General features: G+C 41.5%; 1 protein-coding gene across 1 annotated transcript in view; it reads left to right on the top strand.

Annotated features, from left to right (window-relative positions):
• MTUS2 (microtubule associated scaffold protein 2) overlaps positions 1–25,162 on the top strand; it is a 3,916,139-nt gene that overhangs the window by 1,579,999 nt on the left and 2,310,978 nt on the right. The window contains exon 4 of the mRNA XM_044073264.1: positions 4,221–6,807. Coding sequence (XP_043929199.1) covers positions 4,495–6,807 — 2,313 coding nt within the window. The 5' untranslated portion in view covers positions 4,221–4,494. The remainder of the gene's footprint in view (positions 1–4,220; positions 6,808–25,162) is intronic.

Below are 25,162 nucleotides of genomic sequence, written 5' to 3'. Positions count from 1 at the left end.
TAGTATCATCATGAAATGTTACAAAATCCTTGCAACAAGAGTATATTAACATCTTGCATCATGGCCACCTAGGAACTGATTCTACCAAAAGAAGGGTGAGAGGACTAGTATTTTGATATGAGATATTGAGAGACTACTTTCATCTTGTTCTGTTTGTAATAGTACTAAACAGCATCAACAAAAAGCCATTTCAGCTAAACCAGATTCCTGAACTCATGTGGTCGACAGTAGCTACAAAACTTTTCGAATGGAATGATCAGCATTATTTGGTATTAGTAGACTCTTATTCAGATTGGTTCAGCACTGACCTACTTCGTAATCTCACGTCCAGTACTGTCATTACTAAGTTGAAGAGACATTTTTCTGTCCATGGTAGTTCGCACAGTTATTTCTGGAAATGGTGCACAGTTTACAAGCCAGCAGTTCAAGAGATTTCCTGAACAGTGGGACTTTATTCATGTTACGAGTAGTCCTTGGTACCCACAGTCAAATGGTTTGGCAGAACATGCAGTACAAAATGCAAAACAGTTGTTAGAGAAGTCAAAACTAGACAATACCAATGTTTTTCTGAATCTCTTGAATCTCAGAAACATTCCTCACAATAAAAATATTGGTTCACCTGCCCAGAGACTTATGTCGAGACAAACCAGAACCACACTACCAATCAACAGCAATTTGTTGGTTCCATGTACTAAGAACAACAAAGCAGTGAAAGCTCAACTCATGAAGAAATGTTTGTCCCAGAAGTCCTATTATGCAAACTGCTCAAGCCATTACAAGAAGGGGTGACTAGTGAGGATGCAGACAGCAAAGGTTTTGATCGGATTGGAGTTGTGAAAAGTTTATATCCAGAGCCAAGATCCTACATTGTGGAATCACAAGGAACAGAATTTACATGGAATCAGAAACATTTAGTGCCGGTGTCCGAGCCAGTATTGCAGCATTTAGCATGTGATAAAGACTGGAGTTCTCAGAGTGACTATTCCAATGTTTCGGTTCCAGAGGACACTCCAGCAAATATCCCTGTTCCTGAGAATATCCTCGAGAGTAGCAGATCGTTCACCAATGACTGTTCCTGTTGCTAAACCCAATCCTAACTGTTACATTACAAGATCAGGTCGCATTTCCAGACCATGTTCCAGATACATGGGAACTTGGACATGAATGTTGTTTATTCCTTATTGTGTGTATAATTTGCATGCCTATTCAAATGTCATTATCATTGCAAGACAGCTCAGTAAAGAGGGAGGATGTAGATCAGAGTGTGTATGTACCTTTAAGAAGCTTTCCAGTGAGTTAGCATATGTATATAAATACTGAGCATGTGCAAGCAAGACTACCATTTTGTACTGAGTTGCAGAGATGTCAGCATGTATGTATGTATGTATGTATGTATGTATGTGTAGTAGTCAGTTAGTTTTGTTTATATTTTATGTTGCTGCACTAATCCTGATGTGTTTGTATGTAATAAAGTATATAAACAAACAACCAAGCCTCTTCGTCTTAACTAGCTACACAAGATGAGTCACAAATTGTACCTTTACACACTCATTCTAACACTGCTTGTATGCTATCCGTAGGAAGAGACTGTAGTTGGTCAAAACTTAGTACACTACCGTGGTAAACAAATTCAAATAAGTAAATAATGACATTTTACTGCTCTTTATTAACTGTGTTTCATGCATTTACTGTCATATTTGTTGGTTTCCTTTATACTTTAAGCAGTTCATTATTTTGTATGTGTGTGTGTGTGTGTGTATATATATATATATATATATATATATATATATATATATATATAAATATTTATACAAATAAAATGTTTGTGCGTGTGTTAGTGCATTATATGAAATCATGTAACTGCTTTGTGGACTGCACATGGCTAAACATTAATACTACATGTTTAAATGGGAACACTTCACAATGCCAAAATCCTGAAAGATCGAATTTCATATGGCCAAGACCATATGATCGAACTTTTAGAATCCCGATATTGTGAACGGAGATCTGCATACAGGGCGGAATGGGAGATTTCCCTTTTCCTCACTGTAGTGCGATCTCAGAGTTGGAATATTTAAGTAATGGGGGTATGGGGGGGGGTGCAGTGGGGCTTGCCCCCTGCAGAAACATTAAATTTTTTTTTTTTTTTTTTTTTTTTTTTGGATTTGTTTCAGAATTTCGATATTCTGAAACATTGGTCATATGGTCTCGATAATATGAAATTCGATGTTTCGGAATTTCAAGATTCTGAAGTGAATCCGTTTAAATATATGTGCATCAGTCAGTTTTTTAACAAATGAACAAAATAAATAAAACTTTAGCAAAACTTGTTTGTGCAGTTCTGCTCATATCTCCAGTTCTAAGGCAGTAAAATAGACCCTGCCCCATGGCCTGATGAATAAAGCCCTTACTGCACCCCAAACAAGTAGCAGCATGGGCACTGTTGGGACCAGCCAGGGGAGGATGGGAACGAATGACTGACACCCTCCATTGGAGGGATGCAGCTTGAGTTGCCGCATTGGTGACGTGCATGAATGCAGCGGTATCCCCACATCATGAAAAGATTGCCTGCACTGCAACTGGTATGCTGCTCAGTCCACTCCTGTCCTTAGGCAGCTATAAAGGAGCTTGCAGGCTGCAAAGTGGGTAGGAATAGGACAGTCCGCAGGATCTGCAGACTGGCCCACTTGCTAATACCTAACTCTCACCTGCACTGGGAAACAAATGGGCTGAAGAGCTCTTGCCTCGAGGAAGAAAGAAATCTTGTCTCTTGGATGCAGGAAGTGGGTGCCCTTAGTCTGATCCTGTAGACAATAAAAAATCATTGATAAATACATAAGTAATCTAATAATAGTGGTGTTACAGCTTCAAGAAAAATTATGCAGAGTTAAAACACAAAGTATGCTGTGCAGCATTTTCATTCATATTTAAATTTGTGGAGGAGCAGCATTGTCTTTCATATTTTTACTTAAGCATTGGTTGTTTTAAGCAGTGACACATTTTTTCATTTATTCATTTGCTTTCCTATTACTCACTTAATCTAGCACGGTCAGGAGAAGCCAGTGCCTGTCCTGGTATGCATTGGGTTTGATACACAGGAACTAGTATTGGATGTGGCTTCAGAGTCCCCTCCCCACATTCAGATGTACACTATAACATGTGACACACACATACACTTTTAGGGGCAGGTTGAAGGACACCATTTCACCTACAATGTATATTTTGGATGTGGGTAGAAACCAGAGTACCCAGCAAAACTCTTATGCATTTCCACAGATAATTTGCAGTTGTATACTGAAAGAACCTCAGACAAAAAAATGAAATGGAGAACCGAACAGTATAAGGCAGCATTGTTAACCACTGTACCACTGTGCTGCCTGGCACCGGCACATATATAATCAAATAATCAAAAAGGGCTAAAATTCCCTAAAAGATAAAAAAAAAAATGTTTCTGTGAATTAGGTTTGAGCAGAAAAGCAAACAAAAAAGCAGGGTTAAACACCACTGGGTGCAGGTAAACTAGCAGAGTTCTTTATTTTAAGATTAAGACAGATTGTATCGCTCATTCCTGGAATACATTCTCATACGAATCCAGGTAGAATTAAATATGGTGCAGTAGATGTTTGTAGAGGTGTGTGTGCTGTATAAAACGACTGATGTAGATTTTGTCCTACACCATTGTACTTAAATCAGGAAGCATTTGGATTTCTAGAAACCACAGTAGTGTAACTACCTTCTGTTTGGCTCGATGCAGTAAACCAGACTTGCCGAAATGGAGGCCTTAAGGTACTGTAGGATCATTGCTATAATATCAGGCTAATTTGATAAAAAAAAAAACAGTGAAAGTAAACTTTCTAAAAATGTGGACAGCATTTCTTTAAATAAACTCTGAATGGATTGCTGATTAAATATTGTATGTTTGTTTGTAACATACAGCTGATATTGATGTCCTTTTTCAGATTTCTTCTACAAACAGTAATACTTTTTGACCGTTAAGTGCTTTGCAGTCCGTGTTAAAACTGCAGAGAGAAACTCAAACTGTATTCCGGTATCTGTCTCTAATACACAGAAAAACAAACGGACGGACACACACACACACACACACACACACGCAAAATCTGCAGAGCATGTGGTTGTGGATTCATCTTGGAATGCTGTTTTAATGTAGTTTGACTGCGACTGTGCAGGTATTGATATATTTTTTATTTTATTTATTACAGATTGCAATATTTGATGTGCCAAGTAAATCCATGTACCAGCTGTGAAGAAATGTAGATTATGTACTATAGTCTAAGAGAATACAGTTAACATGAGGAAAAAAAAGATGTGATGCTTGACAGATGAATCGATGCATTCAAGCTGAGAGAAAGCTACTGCTGATTTTCTACGATACAAAAGAATATCTAACACTTGTGCTATGTGAAGCTAAACAGGCTGACAGCTAACCGGCTTTTCTTGTATTTGCTTCTTATATTACTCTTCTGGAAGCTTAAAATGAGCATACCTTGTATTCCAAATGTAGCATACAGAAGTAACATGGAAGGCAACCAGAATAAAGTGAAAAACAACAATGAACAGCATGGGATACAAAACGAAGGGGACGCCAATGCTAATGAAGTGTTGCCTGTGTTACACGCCCCTGAAGCAGTGGATGAGACATTTAACGTAACAGCTGAGGAAACAGATTCACTTTTTGCAGGGTCTGATAACGTCACACATTTGCATAGTGGGAATGGTGGCATACTGAAGAATGACAGGGACTCTTATTCTGGCAGCATTACTATGAAAGAAAGTTTATGCCTAAAAGATCAGTATCCCAGCAAGTATGTTGTGGCTGATGTTGAAAACAGCACATTGCAGGCTCTTCTGACAAGTGGAGGTCTTCACAGCCTGGGAGAGAATACTTCGGAATGCCTTGCAAGAACTGATGAAACACCATCAGCTGTGAATTTTAAAGGGGCCACTGCAGAAAAAATGGAAGGTATAGATGAGACATGCCCTACCTCAGAGATTAAATTCTGTGATAGTATTCCTTTGGAGAAAACAAATGACCTTTCTTCAGGAGCAATAAGAGGAGATTCTGAGCCATTGCTTGACAAGGATTTATTAGATAATAGTTTTTCTGCTTCTTCAAATTCTTTTGATAAATGTGACAACCCTGAAGCAGCAGAGAAGATGTTGGTGGATCAGTTTCTTGCAGTATCTTTTCATCCACTTGACGTTTCACCAGAGAACACGATTGTATGTCAGACTAACTTATCTACCTCAGAGTTGCCCATGGAAAGTGTAAATCCTGAGCTGCAAATGAACCATGTTGCATTACAAAAATTTTGCAGTGAAAATACCCTCAGTTCTTTCATAGATGCTTGTGATCAGAGTTCCAGAGGGGTATCCCAGGAAGCATGCAGCAAAACAGTAGCACAAATTAATGGTGTGGGCAGCAATTCAGAACTAAATGCACAATCCATACTATCAGGCAGTGGTGACCATCATACAGATGAAGTGCAGCTGGATTTAGGATACCAGATAAGAGGAAATGACACTATAATTACAGGGGTGAGTCGCTCAAAGAAAGGACTGTCACCAAACCAGTGTGAAGAAAAAGTTATTCAGTCATTAGTTCAAGCAGAGCTTTCTGCTGGATGCAGATCAGATGGACATTTGAGCACAAATGTTAACAAAGCACATAGCCTGCTGAATGGAGACAGTTCATTAGAACCAAACAAAAAGCAAATGTGTGTTAAAGCGAGAATAGACAGTGATGCCTTTAGAACTAAGCAAGAAAGTCCTTTTCATGAAGGCATGGAGTATTATTATAGCAGTGAACACTGTAATGTAGATAACAGGAATCTAACATCTGAACTTAATAACAATCCTGTGGAAACACTACAGCCCGAGTTGAGTAAGTCAATCTTGGTCAAAAGAGCCCTCGAAAGCAAGAGCCCTGAAGCTGAAAGCCAGAAAAAGATATGTGGCGAGTTTGGTAGCATGCGTGCAGTGGATGAAAGTTCTCAGAGCTTATCTATGAAGGAGAGTCTGCAGTATGCGGCTGAGAATGCTTTGCAGAGCGTAGTGCACCTGAAGCATGGCAGACATGCACCTTTTGGAAAGAAACTGTTTATAGATGATGCTTTAGAAAACTTTAAAACTTCTGTGAATATTGGTGCTGCACTTTGTGTTACAAATCCTTTGTGCCCTCTGCCAAGTGAGAACATTAACAATCAAGAGACAGACACAAACAGTAATGTAAATCATTCAGTATTTGTAGGTGACAGATTGTCACCCATGACGTGCCTACCTCCTTTTGAAAGCACACAGTTGGCTGATGTATCATCTACTGCTGCCAACAAGGTGGTGTATAGCAGTGGAATTCCAAAACCATTACAGCAACATTCCAGTACAGCACTGGAGAACAACAATGAAACTGGCACTTATGATGAAAAGTCCAGGGAAAATATTGAAGAGAGGCTTGTGCCTAAGCCCAAACCCGTGAGGCCTAAGATTATAACCTATGTTAGGCGAAGTCCTCAGGTAATAACTCAGCTAAACACCATGTCAGATTCAACTGGACTGGCTCTCAGACCCCCCATTTGCAGCTTGTCACTGGCCAAAGACCAAAGGATATCCATCAGTGATATTAAACCCATCACACCAGGAAGTGTCTGTTCAGTTTCTTGTGAAAAAAATAAGTTGGAATTGCAGAAACCGAGGATATACACTTCAGGATTAATGGTGTCTGGGATCAAGCCACCTGGTCATCCAATTTCTCAGGCGGGGGAAAAGCTGTTAACAGAGACTGCATATGAGGTAAGCTATCATGGTCAAATCGAGCACTGTTCTGCTTTAGATAATTTTACTCTTGTTTATACAGTCACAGCCTGGGTGAAGTATTTATAAATTAGGTGAATAAATCAAGGCTTTGTCCAAGTGCTGTTTAGTTAATGCAGTCATACACTTTGCTTTATTTTAGTTTGTTAGATGGTACAGTCCTTTTATTCACCTCATCAAAAATAAGATATTACACAGGGATTTAAGTAAAATTGTGTAGTACAATATAGTATGGCATTAAAATTTAGTTGTAATGGTTTGCAAAGATCACTGCGTCCTGTTTATCAGATGCTACCCTAACATCTTGATGTGCATTGTCAGTTACAGAAAATTGTTCAGCACTAAACAAAAATGTAACAACTCTTAAAAACCAAGCAACTGCATTGAAATTGTCTGAGTAGAACAGCTCCTTTTAAAATAAGTATGAGTCGTGTGTCGAATCGGATTTGTGATTCTGCTGTCCTCTAACTGTAGTTCTCTGTTCCGGTTGGGTGTGTGTGGGGGGTTCAGGGGGTGGCTTTGTGCTCACACCTCTGATGCAGGGACTTTACCTCTAGCAAAGATGCATTGTTATTCTTACTCCTGAATCACTAGACCTCAGGGATAAGATTATGTAGCCATAACATGTTGAAACTTCTCTCGCTTACAATTCCATCCAGGAATGCTGAGATTCCTACCTTTTTGCAACATTCATTCACCTTCATTGCACCTGAGACTTTAACATTGGTTTCTGCATGACTTACCACTGAAGGTTCTGGAGGTTGTAGAATCACTTTTATTTTAGGATCTCACCTTAGGCTGATTTACTGTTACTTACCCTTTTAAGAGTACATGACACTATAACTTACCCCTCATTACCAAAATTTCATATAATCCTCTGTCATGGAAAAAGTCCAAGTCCAAAGACAGGAACTTACCTTATAAAACACAAGTAAATAAAAGAAGTAATATACAGAATGTAGCATTTTTTGATTCAGTCGAGTATTACCCAGTTCATCAGATGTGGTTTACCAGAAATGAACAACTTTGTTAAAGTGCATTCCTGGTTCTTGAGCACTACTTTAAGAGAAGCCTTAAAATACAATATACATTTGACTTGTTTTGCTGGTGGTACAGTTCCCTAAAGAAATATTTTGCTGGTTAAATATCATGAGTGTAATGTTTTCAAGCATGAGATGAGTATTGTATGAAGGGATTTTATTTGATATGTTACAATTTAGCAAAAAAGACTATCAATCATATCAAAATGTAAACTGCACTGTTCCTTAGGACATCAAGAAAAAGTCTAAAAACTAAACCACTGAAGTGTGCCGACACAGTCTCCTGAATAAAATCTGTTTGAAAACCTAAAACAGTACATTTTCTATGCTGTACTCTGCACTGCTTCTTTTCAAGAGCTGCAGCACACACAGGGTTAGTACTGGGGTGTGACAAGCATTTGCACCATCAAAAATTAAGATTTTCTATCTTCTGTGGTATGCACCATGTCTCAAGGGGATGCAGTTCACATAAAGGCACCACTAGGTTCCACTCTTTAATGAAATTTTAATATGGTTGGAATTCTCATATTCCACGGTAGTGTAAACTTGCCACCTTTTACTGAGATCCTTGGCAGTGGCCAGCCACAAGGAACAGATAGGTGTAGTGTGTGTATAAACCTGCCTCATGACAGTACCAGTGAGGGGAAACTGGGGGTACTCGGAGTGTTTAGTCATTTATAGTAATTTCCAGAACTGCCAGCTCAGAGGCATGAAGGGATAAAGCCATGACTATGAACCAAACAACCTGAGTTAAACTAGCTTCTCCAATATGTCTGATGGAGTTGCCAAGGAAGACAAGTTTTCCTGTCCTGTGAAGAGGATCATGCTAATGTGGGCAGATCACTTCTAGAGATGAGATGGAGACTAGGTCATGGAACAGTTATCTCACTGGAAGTGTGGGATGGCTGAGAAGGTATGGCTTCCTTAAGGTTGAGGGTAGGCACATTCTCATGACTTCATAGATCATACAGTTGCCTCATGTACACAGACAGCCCTCTCCTCCTTCCACCAAACACTAATACATGCGAGAGATGCAATTAAACAGTCAAACTGGAGGCTAAGCTCTCTCAACCCAAGACTGGACCAAGCAGTCAAGAGGAGAAGGGAATTACTTGCATCACACCACCAGTCTCACATAGACCTATGAAACCAGCACCGGCAAAAAAACCCACATGAATATGCGAAAACATACTCGGAGGCTCTAAATAAAAATCTGCAAAAGCAACAGAGACCTCCAATGCAGACATCCAAGCAACCTCCACCCCCCCCAACACAAACCATGAAACACATACTTCACAAAACCAGTGTGCCATGCAATCACAGCCCTTAAGGCAAAATAACATACCTAACACACTAGTAATAGGTGACTCTATAGTCAGGCACACTGACGTCCCACTCACTAGGCTGAACAAGGAGAAGGTTACTGTTAGCTGCCTGTTGGGTGCCAGGATCCGCCACATAACACAAGCACTCAGGTCACTCCAGAACAAGTACAAATATGACTCTGTCATTGTCCATGTTGGTGTGAATGACCTGAGCCATACCTCCCTGTATTACATGAAAAGAGACATGGAGGAGCTCTCTGATCACGTAGCCCAGGCCAGTATGACCCTGACCTTAAGTAGCATCCTGCCCTCACCAAGAGTGATACCACGGTATAGAGAAAAAATTATCAATTTCAACAATTGGCTAAGCTTCTGGTGTCATTCAAAGGGGATCCAGTGTCTGTCAGCCTGGGATGACATGCTCGACAAGCCACACTGCTTTGCTAGAGACAGCTTGCATCTGTCACCCTTAGGCTTTCGAATACTGGCCAAGGCTCTTGCAACCCCCATAGTGCCTTTTTTAGGCAAGGCTCAAAAGACAAACCCACTGCCATAAATAGGACAAGTAACAAAAAACTGAGGGTAATGCTACTCAATGCCAGAAGTCTAAACCTCAGAATGCACACACTCGAGGCACTCCTCAGTATGGAGAAAATCAATGTATGTGCAGTAACAGAAACCTGGTTTAAGGCTCCAGAGAGCACCCCAGCACTACCAGGCTGCAACTCATACCATACATTTTGGCTACAAAACCCGCACCGAAGTACAAAAGGCGGGGGAGTATCCATATTCATCAAGGATACCCACACCTCCAGGTTAGTGGCACAGCACGATGCTTCAGAGATCATCCATGTGCAACTAACAACGGGCAAAACTGCTATTCAAATTATAGCTTGCTACAGATCACCCACCGTGTCCCAGGACCCCCACTCTGCATTCCTGGAAACACTGGGAAACATAAAGGTCCTACCAAACACCCTGCTATTGGGTGATTTCAATTACCCAAACATTAACTGGGAGAACTACTGAAGTACAAACTCCCTTGCCCAACATTTCCTAGAATTTATAAACACAAATGCCCTGGATCAACTGGTCAACACCCCCACCAGAGGTGACAACATATTGGACCTGGTCATCACCAGCATGGGCGACCGGTGTTCCATACCAGACGTCAACCCCGTGTTGAATAGATCTGACCATAAACTAGTCACTCTGGATATCCACATTCCGTCACCACCCCCGGTCAAAGAAACCAGAGTGAAAAACATTTCAAAAGCAAACTTCACGTTACTTAAGACCGAGGTGGGAAGTTTCAAAGCCCCCATGCTAAAGGATAATGCTGTCCAAGCTGCAAAATCCTTTACTTTTGCACTCTACGGGCACCTACAAAAATGCATGGATCGTGTTATCCCAAACAAAACCAAGACTCACTCCTCCAAGAAAAGGAAATCAGTCTAGTGGACCCCTGCCATAAACAAGCTATACAACAGAAGGAGGACACTAGTACAGAAAAAGAGTAAAATCCCAAGAAGGGAAGACATCCCTGATCAGTATCAGCAAGAAACTACGTTCCCTCATAAAATCATCCAAGGCTAGCTTCGAAAGAAAAATTGCCATGGACTCCAAAGATAACCACAAGGCATTCTTTAGCTATGTCACGAATATAAGTGGCAATTCTCAGATCTGCTCGGAGTTAGTGCAGAATGGCACAAAATACACTGAACCGACCGATATAGCCGGCAGACAGGTTCAGTGCAAACTTCTCCCCCTAAAGGGCCCATAACTATACCAGAAGAATGTAGTGCCCCTGAAATCACAGACACTCAGGTTAAAACAGCCTCTCCAAAGCCAAAAACACAGCATCAATGGGACCGGACGGTGTCCCAGGCTGTGTCCTACATGAGCTCAAAGATGAACTAACCCCTCACCTAAACACACTGTTTAAACTCAGCCTCTCCACCAGCTATGTTCCCACAGAGTGGTGCACAGCAATGGTTATTCTGCTCCACAAACGTGGAACCCAAACGGACCCCGGGAACTATCGCCCTATAAGCCTGACTAGCTTGGTCTGCAATGCTATGGAGCGCATCATCATGGATCTCATTAACAGAGACATTGGTAACCTCCAAACATTGAACCCTACCAAGTTCAGCTTTGTTAAGGGCAGATCATGCCTCCTAAACCTGGTGGACTTCTTTGAGACAGTTACCAAGGCTATAGATGAGAGAAAGGTGGTCCACACAGCCTACCTAGACCTTGCAAATGCCTTTGACACCATTCCCCACTCAGGTATTATAGACTAGCTCACCAGCCTGAACATAAACCCCTACATCATGAGATGGGTTGCCAACTGGCTCATGGACAGAACCCACTTGGTAAGAGTTGCGGGAGCTAGGTCTGACTCTAAACCGGTTACAAGTGGCATTCCCCAGGGCTCAGTCCCCTCCTGTTCGGCATATACTTTTCAGAGATACAGGCAAGCACAGGAGGACTATGGCTGATCAAATTCTCAGACGACTGCAAACTAGGGGCTATAATTGACTCTCCGGCTGACAGAGACATCCTCCAAAAGGGTCTCACTGAGACAGATACCTGGTGTCAAAACCATAGCCTCAAGCTAAATGCCAAAAAGTGCATAGTCATCCCCTTTGCAAAAAACAAAGTACCCACAAACTATCACATAGGTGGTAGCCACCTAAATACAGAAGACATAATAAGGGATCTACGGACCCAATTAGATAGTAACCTCTCCTTTGATCACATTGCCAAAGTGGTTAAAAATTCCTTCTATGTGGCCCACCTAATCACAAAAGGGTTTGCATCCAGATCGAAAGAGGTCATTGGGCTCTTCTATGCATCACTCATCAGACCCATCATAGAGTACAATGCCCCATTTGGAATATACCTTACAAGACAACCTGCAACAACTGGAAAGATCACAGAATTACCTCACCAAGAGGATCACTGGCCTCAAGCAGATGCCCTATGCAGCTTGACTGAAGAAATTCCAGCTGTACTCGGTTGCATACCGTCTAACTCAGAGGTGATCTCTGCCTGACATACAAGGCCATGTCCAACCCAGAATTGATGGACATGCTCCACCTAAAGAAAACCATATAACCTAGAGCCACATGCTCCAGGGATCTAAACCTCACCACAACAATAAGTAGGACATGCTGGAGGGATAGATTCCTGTCTGAGAGATTTCCCATGCTCTGGAACAAGATTCCAATCTACATTAGGCAGAGCTCCTCGCTAACCCTCTTCAGGACAAACCTTGATGAGTGGATGGGAAACAGAAAGTTTACCCCAGGGATCACTTCAATGGCTCTGCTGGACAGAGGCACAGGAAACTAATCTAAGGGGGTGGCGAAAGCCAACACATTCCGTCTAGGCTTATAAATGCCTTTCTTGCAGATAGCCTAGTACCTACCTATGAACCTATAACTTATTGCCTGATCACCCAGCAGACATAATATCAGCATAGCGGGAGGGGGGAAGGGCTAAGGAAAATCCCACTAAAGTTATAGTGAAAAGAACCAAAGAACTTTCATTGAGGGAGTCAGAGACCTTCTTGCATGAAGAGGTCTCCTGAATGGGAGACCCCTTCCTCCCCTTTGTGAATCAAACTGGGGTGCTGACATAGCATGGGGTCTTCAAGGATGGTAGAATCAAGGAACTGGCATAAAGAAACTTGAAATCAGTTGGCAGCAAAAAAAAAAAAAAAACAGTAAAAAAACAAAAAAATAAAAACAGTTGATTTTGCTTAGGAGGCTTGCTGTGTACTTTCTTATATGCTGCTTCATTTAAAGACTGCAGCTGGGTATGAAGATTTAATGTCCCTCAGATTGGTACTGCATTTTGCTCCCTCCCTCCTAAGTACCACACTCATAGCTGACACATTTTACTTATCAGCCAGAGTAAAAACGTGCCATAATGGGGACCACTCATGTGTGTGCATTACAAAAAGAAAGAATACAGAAGATTTTCATTATTCTATGGGTTTCAGTTGCAAAATGTGTTAAGCAACATGTGTTTGTTTTGCTCAAGATTAACATGATCAGAGGAAAGCTGCAGTATGTTAGGCCATACGAACAGGCAGCTTATCACTGCCCAGCAGCAACTGCAGTGTTTTCTCAAGTTTTGTTTCCCTTCTGAAAATTAAATGCCTTACTCAGTCTGCTTTTAATAACTAGGTACATATCCTTGACCTCACCTTAAACCTGTTTCTTCGGCAGTTATCAGCCACCCTGCAGCTATCCTCAAATTAGAGTGCTCAGTTCTGTCTAGTCTCTCCATATTATTTATTCACTCCATTCATTCATTCATTCATTCACTTGTTTCATTTTGTTAACCAGGGTTGTGCACTTATCACAAGGACAATTTTCAAGCTCGGCCCAGGAGTACAGACTCGAGGCAAATGAAAAATTGCACATTTAAATGGAAAAACAGTTGATGCAAACTGAGTATATATGACAACAAGGTGGAAGAATATAAAACATAGTATGCATTTACAGTACGTTAATAAAAGTAAGGAGGCAGAAACTGGAGAATGAAATTTCAAACACATTTGCAGTGCATCTTAATGCACTAGTAAAAGCTAGTGAACATACAGTGTAAGTAGCTAAGAAAGTGTAGTGATTACTTACGTAACTAGAGCCAAGCATGTCTGACAGAAGGACTGAAATACCAAACATTGAGAAATAAAAAAATGTTTGTTGTGCAACTAGTCCTATACTAATAGAAACCTTTGAACAGTCTGGAAGCATAGTGTGGTAGAAAATATGTGTGTGCCTACTATGTATTATAACAGTCTGCACAGTTATTTTTTATGAATTTAGCAGTAGTAAGATCACAAATCCTTTTTCATGTTTAGGTTATATGGTAACCAGAGCATTTCTGTTGTTTTTATTAACTGCATACTTTTATCTGAGATATTACCTGATCTTGCATTGTAACAGTAAAATGAGTCCCACTTCTTTACAGCAGCCTAATGTAAGACATTTTTATTTTAGCCATAACCTTGATTACTGTTATATTTGCTTTGACAGGTTTAAGTAGTGACTACATCACTTATGCAGTATAAGCTTTTGTTCCCCTCAGGGTGCAGTAACAGCCATCGTCACAACTGCGCACAACTCTTCATGATGATTATTATTAAGTAACACTGGCTGCTGTATAGTAATTCGTAGGTCCATTACCTGTAGCCGTTCAGTTACATGAATGCCATGTCTTGTTCTTAAATCAGTCACAATCAGAGAGAGATTTTTTTTATGTAGAGACATATATGATACTAACTGCGAAATGTATGACCATAGTCTGGGCTTTAGTTGCATACAGTATGATTTATGTTTATCTGCTTCTACTTTTGAAAGATGTCTGCAACATTCTAGAGTGAAATAACAGGTACTGAATTATTATTCAGGAACTGCCTAACTGCTAATTACAGTTGTCTGCTCTGAATTGCTGCTCTGTCTTTGTGTACTCTCTTGATACGACATAATTGAACATGCAAAGGGTAAATAAACACTTTCACAATTATACTGCTGGTGTAATAGGTATTAGCATCACTGACTGCAACATTTGAAAAGGCTATATGTGCATAAAAGAACAGCATCCTTGTCTCTTGAAATGTTGCCATATGCTGTGGGAGAGGGATACACATGTAGATATATGAATGTAAATCCCTACATTCTGGCACCAGTACTTATTTATTTACTGATTCCATTGTTTTACTGGGAAAGTCTGACTGGGCAGTAAACCACGTTTTCAGTGGAGACCAGAGGTGAAAAGCTCCAAAAAGTAGTACAAATATATAAATACATTTCACAGAGATGACAAATGTCTCTCTTAAGATAAAAGGAGTACATTATAATCAACATTTATATACAATTTACAGGGCTGCATTCATAGTGTAGTGTACAGTATAAAGAGTTTCATTCTTATTACATTATACTATTAACAGTGTTGGATATCACATTATTTTTTGTTACAGCTTGATGTTCATCATTTGTTATACAATTAACAGTGATGGATATCGCAGTATTGTTTGTTACTGCTTGATTTTAATTATTTGATCACTGCTGCAGTAGCCTCAGCTATATGGGTTACATTCTGTCCAGGATATAACAACCGTACAGCTTCCAAAGCTTAAGGGCATCTACTACACTCCAAATCTGTTAAACAGCTGAAGAAAAAGAATGGATTTGGTGCCAAGTCCTTCAGTGATTTCCTGCTGCTGAAGAGCACTCGTCTTTTGGGCTTTTAAGGATTGACTGCCGGCTAACAGTTTTCCATCGCTGGCAAATAAGTTCCCATCAGGGAAAAAACTTCCACATTATAATTTTATGACAGGAACTGAAAGTTTTCTGTAAAAATATTAATTTTAAGCTTGGAAACATGTCTTAAGAGTCTTGACACATGACTTCAGTTACATTTTACTACTGTGAGAGCTACTTTTTACTTTTAGTAGAAATGTTGTTAAAACTAATTTAACTTAGTTTTTCCTAACTGAAACTTGTGTGGAGGTATTTTCTGGGGGCTGGTGAAAGTTTTTAAATGCTTTTTGGTGAAAATTTTACTTTTTAATACCTCTTTCATGAGTACTGCTGTTCTTCTTCCTTGAGATTCAGGCTTCATAGCTTCACCTTGGAATGACATACCTGTTCCTTGGATGTTCACCGTATGGTTACAGCTACAGTAGCCTTAGCTATATGGGTTACATCCTGCTAAGGATATAACAGCAGGACAGCTTACAATGCTTCAGGCCACCCTGCACTTGCCTATTAAATATCCATTAAAATGTAAAGGAGAGTGCAGAAACATTGAATTGGTAAAAAGAAAAAAAAAAACACCTCATATAGATCTGTGTTCCATCACAGAAGTAAAGCTAAAATGTGTTCATTTGGCAGCTAAATCACTAAATATGCCCTTACAGACAAAATAAACTGAGTCCATTCACTGGTTATATATGCAACTCATTTTAAAGGTATAAAGAGCTTATAGTTGCAGATCAACAGAGCATTACTGAAGAAATGTTCAGCTGTGTTGTGACTGCCTGTAGACTGACCTTCAGACTTTTACAGTTGTTTCTTATCATCTTTTAATTCTTTTTTATTCACTTTTTAATTCAAGAAAGAGGAAAACTCATAAGGAAGAGAAAGAATGAGGTAAGGATGCCAAGGTCTCACTGGCTATGTACCTCTGGGCTTATAGCTAAAACTCTCAATACTGCATTTCCTATGACGTTAGAGAAGTGGGAACAGTCTTTAATTGCAGATACTTTGTAAGTAGGATCAGTCCCAGTTAAACACAGAAAAACGCAGAACTTAGAGACCCTTTCTTGTTAGGCGGTGGTGTGCCCCTCCCCCAATCAATCAGCACTGCAAAGCTTCTTGTCTTTTTAAGCCAGGAGCCCTTGTTCATGGAGAGATGAAGACTGACAAGGTTTTGTAGTATGAAAGTGAAGCTTGCCAGACTAGCTTTCATATCTCAGACATATACTGCTCAGTCAGGGTTTGGTTAAGAATTGTTGGATTTGAATTATAAGTATCTGTGCACCCGTTCAGTTTGTAGATTCTCCAAATTATTATAATTTAATAGTTTTGGAAGTTAATCTGTAAAATTATAGAGAAACTGCATCTTTCCCTTCTTTGGGCAAACCATAATTGTAGAAATTTCTTCTTCATCAAATTAATATAATATAAATATTCCACATCCGTAGTCAAAAGGTATCCTTAACCAGTAAAAACTGTAACTGTGCTTCAGTATTTCTTTTGTTGTGGGTTCTCTGTGAATAATCATATCTCATTTAATCGACATGTGATTAATGAAAGCCGAAACATCTAAAACCTTTTGAGATTATGAGTTAAAACAGCAGCATTCCCATCCCAAGGTCACAAAGAACAAACATTTTGCAGGGGGCAACCCCCCCACATGGTCTACCTGAAAACAGCAACACGCAAAAACACCGACAATGAGATAACCGACACCACAAAACCGAAAGTTCAAAAACATGAAACTTCACATTCACGACAAACCACAATCCTGACAATCAACAAAACAAAACAAATACCTTTTCCGTAAAACACACACACAACACAAGCACTCCAAAAACCTTACAAACCTACACTAAACCTTACATGCTATGCACTAACCTTAACCCAAACCCTAACCCTATGGTCTGTGACTATCGCACACTCACCTAACCCACGCCCTAACCCTAACCCTAACTCACTTAACCCGCCCCTAATCCTAAAGTCTGTCACAATCGCACACTTACCTTACCGCACCCTAACCCCAACTCACTTATCCCTCCCCTAACCTTAAAGTCTATCACTATCGCACACTTACCTTACCCGCACCCTGACCCTAACGTCCATCACTATCTCACACTTACCTTAACATGTCGGTATTCTCAGCGTCGGGATTTTCAATCGTCGGTCATCTCCATTGTCCATCTTCCGGTGTTGGTTATCTCGTTGTCGGCATTGTCAGCATTCGGTGTTTTCAGGTAGACCCATATATATATATATATATATATATATATGTGTGTGTGTGTGTGTGTGTATGGATTCACTTTATAATCTGGAAATACTGAAATGTCGAATTTCAGCATTTTGAGTCTATAAAGTCGAAACGTTACAAACCCGAAACACCACGACCCCAAAAGTCAAAACCGTGAAACACTACACCACACAAACACACCTACCTCCCGACACTGCAAGAAACTAAAAGAAAACACACAAACACAAAAAAACAAACACCTACCCTAGCTAGAAACAGGGGTCAAGCCCCCCTCCACCCCCCATTTGGGGGGCTGTGCTCGCCACACCCCCGCTACTTATATATACTAACTCCGAGGTCGCACTAACCACCAAAACACAGAAAACACACCACTACACACTCCAAACACACTCACATACACACAAACCCTACCCCCAAACCCTTTAAAAAATAACACTTACCTAATGTGCCATCACAACCACGGGTTCAACATTTCTAGCTTCAGGATACTGCAATTTCGCGCAACTGCAGTTTTGACACTTTGGTCTCGAGATACTGAAATTCGACATTTCAGTATTTCGAGATTCCAAAGCGTAACCGTGTGTGTGTGTGTGTGTGTGTGTGTGTGTGTGTGTGTGTATATATATATATATCTATATATATATATATAGATATATATATAGATATATATATATATATATATATATATATATATATATATATATATATATATATATATATATATATATATATATATATATATATGGATCTACTTCAAAGGCTCAAAATTTCACAACATCGAATCTCTGAGCATTGAAAACCAGAGAATCGAAGGTCTAAAACATCAAACCAAACAAAAAAAAAATCTAACAGATGAAAACTTATTTCATGTTTTGCCCCCCTACACACCCCATGTGGGGGGCTGGGCCCCCACCCCACACCCTGGTACTTAAATATACCAACTCTGAGATCACACAACAGTGAAGAGAATGGTAAAGATGTTCTTCATGTTTTACTGTTGCAATCATCACATTTGGGTTATCCCTGCCAGAGTAGCCCTCAGTAGGCCCGAATATCAGAGGCTTAGTATTTCTGTGTCAGTTGCTGTCGCTTGAGGACTGATGTCAGGTCGTCAGTAGTATAAAGTCAGGCAGCCGACACAATTACATCAGTCTTTCTTGCAGTGGAGCCCGAAGCAGAAGCAGTTCACGTAATTGCCAGTCGGCTGCTACCTGAATTTCCTCTACCGATTTGAAGCTGAAGTCTTCTAAAGCTAAGTACCCCATTGGGGATCCTTTTTTCTTGCTTTAACCAATGTCAGAAAAAGTTAGCAGTTGTCTCACCTGTGGAAAGCAAATACCACACCGAGACTTTCATTCTTACCGCGTCACTTGTTTATGCCCAGAACACGACGTCCCCCGCTGTCGCTTCTGTGCTTTGTTCAACGCCAGAACTATCAGTAGTCGGGCCCTTATTTTAGCAAGATATTTTCGCTTACAGTCCTCAAACTCCGATATGGCTTCTGTAAGCCGTTCAACAGCAGATCTTCTGAAAAAACATAAAGATAAAGACAGAGACAGACCGCACAGGTCCAAACCTACTGAAGATACTTCCGTTAAGCTAGTCGTCAGTTCTCCGGTCCTCAGTAAGGCACTTTCTCCGCCCCTAATGCCCGCTTCTATGGATTCGCAGGCTGCTACCGAGACCCTTTCAGAGTTTGGTATGCCGCAAAACTGTTCTTTGACTAAAGATCCTGCAGTCATCTCAACCTTGGATGGATCCGGAGCCGCTGAGCAGGCACTGGCTTCCGAGGAAGTCCTTCGCACTACCGATTCTTGACACAAATTGACGTCTTCTTTCATGACTACTGTTCTTTCAAAAACTACTGAGTTTCTATGCCCAGGGTACGAACCACAAGCAAGAAAACAATGACCCAATCTCAGACACCTGCTTCCTTGCCACAGTTTCAATTGCTTAAAATGGCAGAAGACCTTATCATGCTGATCTGGGGAAGCCAAGCTACCCCCTCCAAAAGGAAAACAGATCTGTCCCCTGTAGTTTTGTCTGAACAAGAGTCAGATGATTCTGATGCATCTGAATATGAAGACATGCAACCCCTCTCTACTTATGAGGATTCTGATTCAGAAGATTCCATCCCTTCCGCCTCTCCCCCAGAGGATTTTTCCTTTGGGAAAACCCTTCATACCTTAAGGGAGCATTTCCAATGGGAGAGTCAGGACTACCCTCAATCTAAAAAGAGACCCAGGGAATTCTTAGATCTTCCACAGCACAGAGCCTTGGCCATCCCCCCAGTCCTGGATGTTGTGGAGGATATCTTCCTGGAATCCAGTTTGACTCCTGAAACCCTTTCTCCTCACCGAAAAAACCAGACAGCTACTATAGAGTCTCTGACTCAGACAAATTTCTTTTTAAAAAATCCTACTGCTGACCCTGAGGTAATTTCTCAAGGGCCTAAAGGGATTAAAGCAACCTCTGCTAAGAATCCTACCCTCTCAGATAGGGATTCCCAAGCACTAGACAGATGGGGTAAAAAAGTATACACCTCAGCGACTCTTGCTATCAGGGCACTAAATTGTCAGTTCCATATGCTAAAATTTCAGCAACATACCCTGGAACTCCTCAAAGAAAAAAATGTCTTCCTTTCCTGCTTGTGCAGAATCTAAAGAGTTACAAGAGTTAATGCATTCTGCAAGTCAAGTAACTAAACATACCTGGCACTGTGGTTTTGACGCCCTAGAAGCTTCTTGCAGGGCAGCAGTCACTGGATCTGTCATTAGAAGGCATGCATGGCTTAAGGAACAGCCCTTACAAGACCATGTCATATCTAAATTGTTGGATCCCCCCTTGCACAAAGACAACTTATTTGGCACTAAGGCTGAAACGGTCTTAAAAAAGATGGAAGAAAACGCACAATCTATGCAAACAGTTAAGGATTTCTTACAGGTCCAGCCACCCAGGTTCAACAGGCATTGCCCCACAAAGCACTGGTCCTTTCCTGCTCCCACTAAGTCAGTCCAGCCCAGACCCCAGGGAACCAGACCCTCCAGACAGCAGTCACAGGGAATGCAGAGATCTAAGCAGTGGACTACCTCCACTTCAAAACCAGAGAGTTTTAAGCCACCCCCTTATGGTAAGAACTCACAATGACTCACCTCCCCCACCCCTCCCTCTGCCCACCTTCACTTACCCCTAGGAGGAAAACTCTCCTTTCACACAAGCACCTAGGCCACCAGTACCAACGACTGCTGGGTTCTCAACATAGTGTCCCAGGGATGCAAATCTTCCTTCCACACCCTTCCTACCTCAAAAGGGTCCCCAGATCTACCTCCAAACCAGTGGGTAGAGGCACAAAAGCAAGTTCTTTCCCTGCTCTCTATGAGGGCAGTAGAGCACGTTCCTGCAGAACAGAGAGGCCAAGGTTTCTACTCCAGACTTTTTCTGGTACCCAGAAAAGAGAGCACCTGGGACCCCATCCTCGATCTATCCATTCTAAACACCTTCCTGGTGATCCCAAAATTCAAAATGCTCACCCTCGAGCAGCTGCTACCCATGCTCTCCAAGGCTTGGCTAGCCACCCTAGATCTAAAAGAGGCCTACCTTCATATTCTTATCAGGGAATCATGCAGGAAATATCTCTGTTTCAGGGCAGGACTTCAGCACTTTCAGTTCTCTGTGCTTCCCATTGGCTTATCTACTGCTCCCAGAGTTTTCACAAAATGTCTGGCTCCAGCCATTGCCTTTTGCAGACAAAGGAATATCCAGATTTATCCATACTTAGATGACTGCCTAATTCAGGCAGACAGCCAGGAAAAGCTGCTCAAGCACCTGACCTTTGTAAAGTCCCTACTAACCTCCCTAGGGTACACAATCAACGAAAAGAAATCCAAACAGGTGCCCACCCAAAGGATTATATTCCTGGGAGCAAGCCTGGACACAGCATCCCAGATTGCATTCCATACACCAGAAAAGCAAAATTTCCTGACAGCCTTCTTCTCTCAACTAGCCACCAGACCCCAGCTATCTGCAAGAAAGATCCTGCAAGCTCTGGGGTTCATGACATCTTGCATACTACTCATTCCATATGCCAGACTGCATATGAGAAAACTTCAATGGTACCTAAAAGGCCTTTGGTGTCAACACTGTCAAGACCTGGAGACTCTTATACCTATAATTCCTTACCTCAGAAAATATTTTCTTTGGTGGGCTACAGAATGCTCCCACAACAAGGGACTACCTTTCTCACCACCTCCTGCCACCCATACCCTCACCACTGATGCATCAGACTATGCCTAGGGTGCACAACTGGACAGCAGGTGCATACATTGCCAGTGGAGCCCGCAGCAAATCCCTCTGCACATCAGTCAAAAAGAGATGATGGCTGTCCAGCACGCCTTGATAGCTTTCAAGCCCCTTCTCTCCCCAGGGGCTCTCCTGATCAAAACGGACAACACCACCACTGTAATGTGATATATCAGCAAGCAAGGAGGGACTCACTCCTACCCTCTATGAAGGCTGGCCATAACCCTTTGGCACACAGCCTCTGCCATACAATTCCACCTGTTAGTACAATTCCTACCAGGTTCTCTCAACTCTTTGGCAGACCAATTAAGCAGAAATCTTCTGGACCCACATGAGCGGCAGCTCAACAGAAAAACCTTCACCCTAATAACTCAGAAATGGGGCACTCCAAAGGACGACCTCTTTGCCTCCCACAACAAGCATCAGCTCAGCAAATTCTGCACCAGAGAGCATCGCTGCATGGCTTGGAAAGTGGATGCCCTGGAGGAAAAACCAAGGACAATTCTTATAGCTCCAGACTGGCCTCGCCAGTACTGGTACCCCTTGCTGCGCACCCTGCCCCCACTGCCACCATGGCATCTTCCTCAGATTCCAAACCTCCTGACCCAGAGGGAAGGGGAATTCATGCATCTCCAATTGCAGACACTCAATTTGGCAGCTTGGCTTATTCCCTAACCCCCGATCTATCTGCCAACCTCAGTAAACAGGTTCTAGATGTTATATGTGACGCCAGACACCTTGCACTAGAAAGTCTTATGCTGACAAATGGAAAAGGTTCTGCACCTGGTATCTCATCCTGGATTACTTAGCTGACTTACTACATAGTGGCCTCTCTTTTTCCTCTATTAAAATTCATGCCTCTGCTATCTCTGCTCATTTTCCCACTGAGCAGCCCCTTTTCTCACACCCCTTGATCAAACAGTTCCTAAAATGGGCTAGCAACTTGAGGCCAACCAGAAGAGCACCATCCTCAGCTTGAGACCTTAACTTTGTGTTGAAAAAGCTCACCCTGCCACCCTTCGAACCAGCTTCTTCTGCAGAGCTAAAATTTCTCTCCTGGAAGACAGCTTTCCTTCTGGCCATCACTTCAGCCAGAAGAGTCTCCGAGCTGCAAGCAGTCATGGCTGTGGAACCTTTCATCATCTTCCATGCTGACAGGTTATCCCTCAGGACTAACCCATTCTTCATGCCCAGGTTGGTGTTCAGTGTGGCTCTCGACCAATCCATTCATTTGCCCACCTTTATCCTAATCCCCAAAACAAGGGGAAAAGGATCCTGCACTCTCTAGATGTGCACAGACAACTCCGATTCTATCTAGACAGGACCAAATCCTTCAGAAAGTCTGATCAATTGCTGGTTAGCTTTGCTTCAGGGGCAGAAGGCAAAGCCATCTCCAAACAAACCATTTCCAAATGGATAGCACACTGCATCCATTTCTGCTACAAACAACATGGAAAGCCTACCCCCAAGGGGGTCAGGACTCGCTCCACCAGAGGAGCCTCCACCTCTGCAGCTTTCCTCAGAGGAGTCCCCACCAGGGACATCCTGGAGGCTGCCACATGGACATCTGTTCACACTTTTACCAAACATTACCATCTGCAACTCTTCTCCAAATCCAGGGCAGGGTTTGCATCTGCAATCTTGCAGGGCATCCTAGCCAGCCCATAGATTCCTTGACTGCCTCCACCCATTTCCTCAGCATTGGGAATCAACCCAAATGTGATGACTGCAACAGTGAAACACGAAGAACATAGTACAGTTGTGTACATTTACCATAAATGTAGATCTTCGAGTGTATTCACTGTTGCAGTCCTGGTTTCCCTCCCTCCATCCCCCTTTTTTTCTCTTTCCTTACAAGGGACATATTGGTATTTATTTTATACTGCTGGTGTTCTTCCACCAAAACCTGGGTCCTACTTAGGGGTTCCTGACATGTTAGTGCAAGAAAAACTGATGTAATGGCGTCGGCTGCCTTACTTTATACTACTGACGACCTGACATCAGTCCTGAAGCAACAGTAACTGACGCAGAAATACTAAGCCTCTGGTATTCGGGTTGGCCAAGGGCTACCCTGGCAGGGATAACCCAAATGTGATGACTGCAACAGTGAATACACTCGAACAACTACATTTATGATAAGTGTACACAACTGTACTTTCCCATTCTGTACTGTATAGCGATCTCCATTCACAAGGTTTGATATGTCAAAACTTTGATCATCTGGTCTTCACAGATCAGTGATTCAATGTTCTGACATTCTGATCCTTTGAAGGGGACCTATATGTATATATATATATATATATATATATATATATATATATATATATATGTATATGGGTCTATTATGGTTGATTGAAAACTCACTTGACTGAAAATGTAATTACTAGGACCACTGCACTGAAAGCTCAGTTCACTGAAAACTCATTGCTTTGAAACTCATTTCGTTGAAAGTTATAAATGTCCTTTTCCCCACTGTAGTGCGATCCTGGAGTTAGTATATAAAGTACGGGGTGTGTGTGGGGGGGCACAGCCCCCCACATTGGGGGGTGTGGGGGCGTAGCCCCCCCCACATATTATAAACATTTTAAACTATACGCAGTGATACTTACAAGTGCAATAAATAACTTTTTCCAAAAGAGAATATATAACCAAGATATGTGTGGGGCTTTGCCCCCACACCCCCTAATGTGAGAGGCTCTGACCCCACAACCCTTTTACTTTATATACTAACTCCAGCGTCGCACTACAGTGGGGGAAAAGGCCATTTATAACTTTCAGCAAAATGAGTTTCAGTCAAGTGAGTTTTCAGTGAAGTGAGCTTTCAGTGAAGTGATCCTAGTAATTTAATTTTCAGTCAAGTGAGTTTTCAATCAACCATAATATTTTATTTATTTATTTATATTTGTTGACCGGGAGTATCTGACTGGACATAGGTCCATTTTCAGCTGAGGCCCGGAGGAAAAGCTCCACAGTTAAAATAAACAGACAGTAGTTACATTGGATTACATAGTGATTAACAATTTACATAGCAATTACTTACAACATATTTACAGATGAAGAACATAGTACATCAGTAGACAACTAGAATCTTTATCTGTGAAGTACATAACAGACATTAACAAATGTTACAATAAGAAGTTCCTG

The sequence above is a fragment of the Protopterus annectens genome, chromosome 5.part1 (genome assembly GCF_019279795.1).
Source record: "Protopterus annectens isolate FY-2018-M chromosome 5.part1, PAN1.0, whole genome shotgun sequence".
Lineage (NCBI taxonomy): Eukaryota > Metazoa > Chordata > Ceratodontiformes > Protopteridae > Protopterus > Protopterus annectens.
This window is presented reverse-complemented; position numbering and strand designations above follow the sequence as displayed.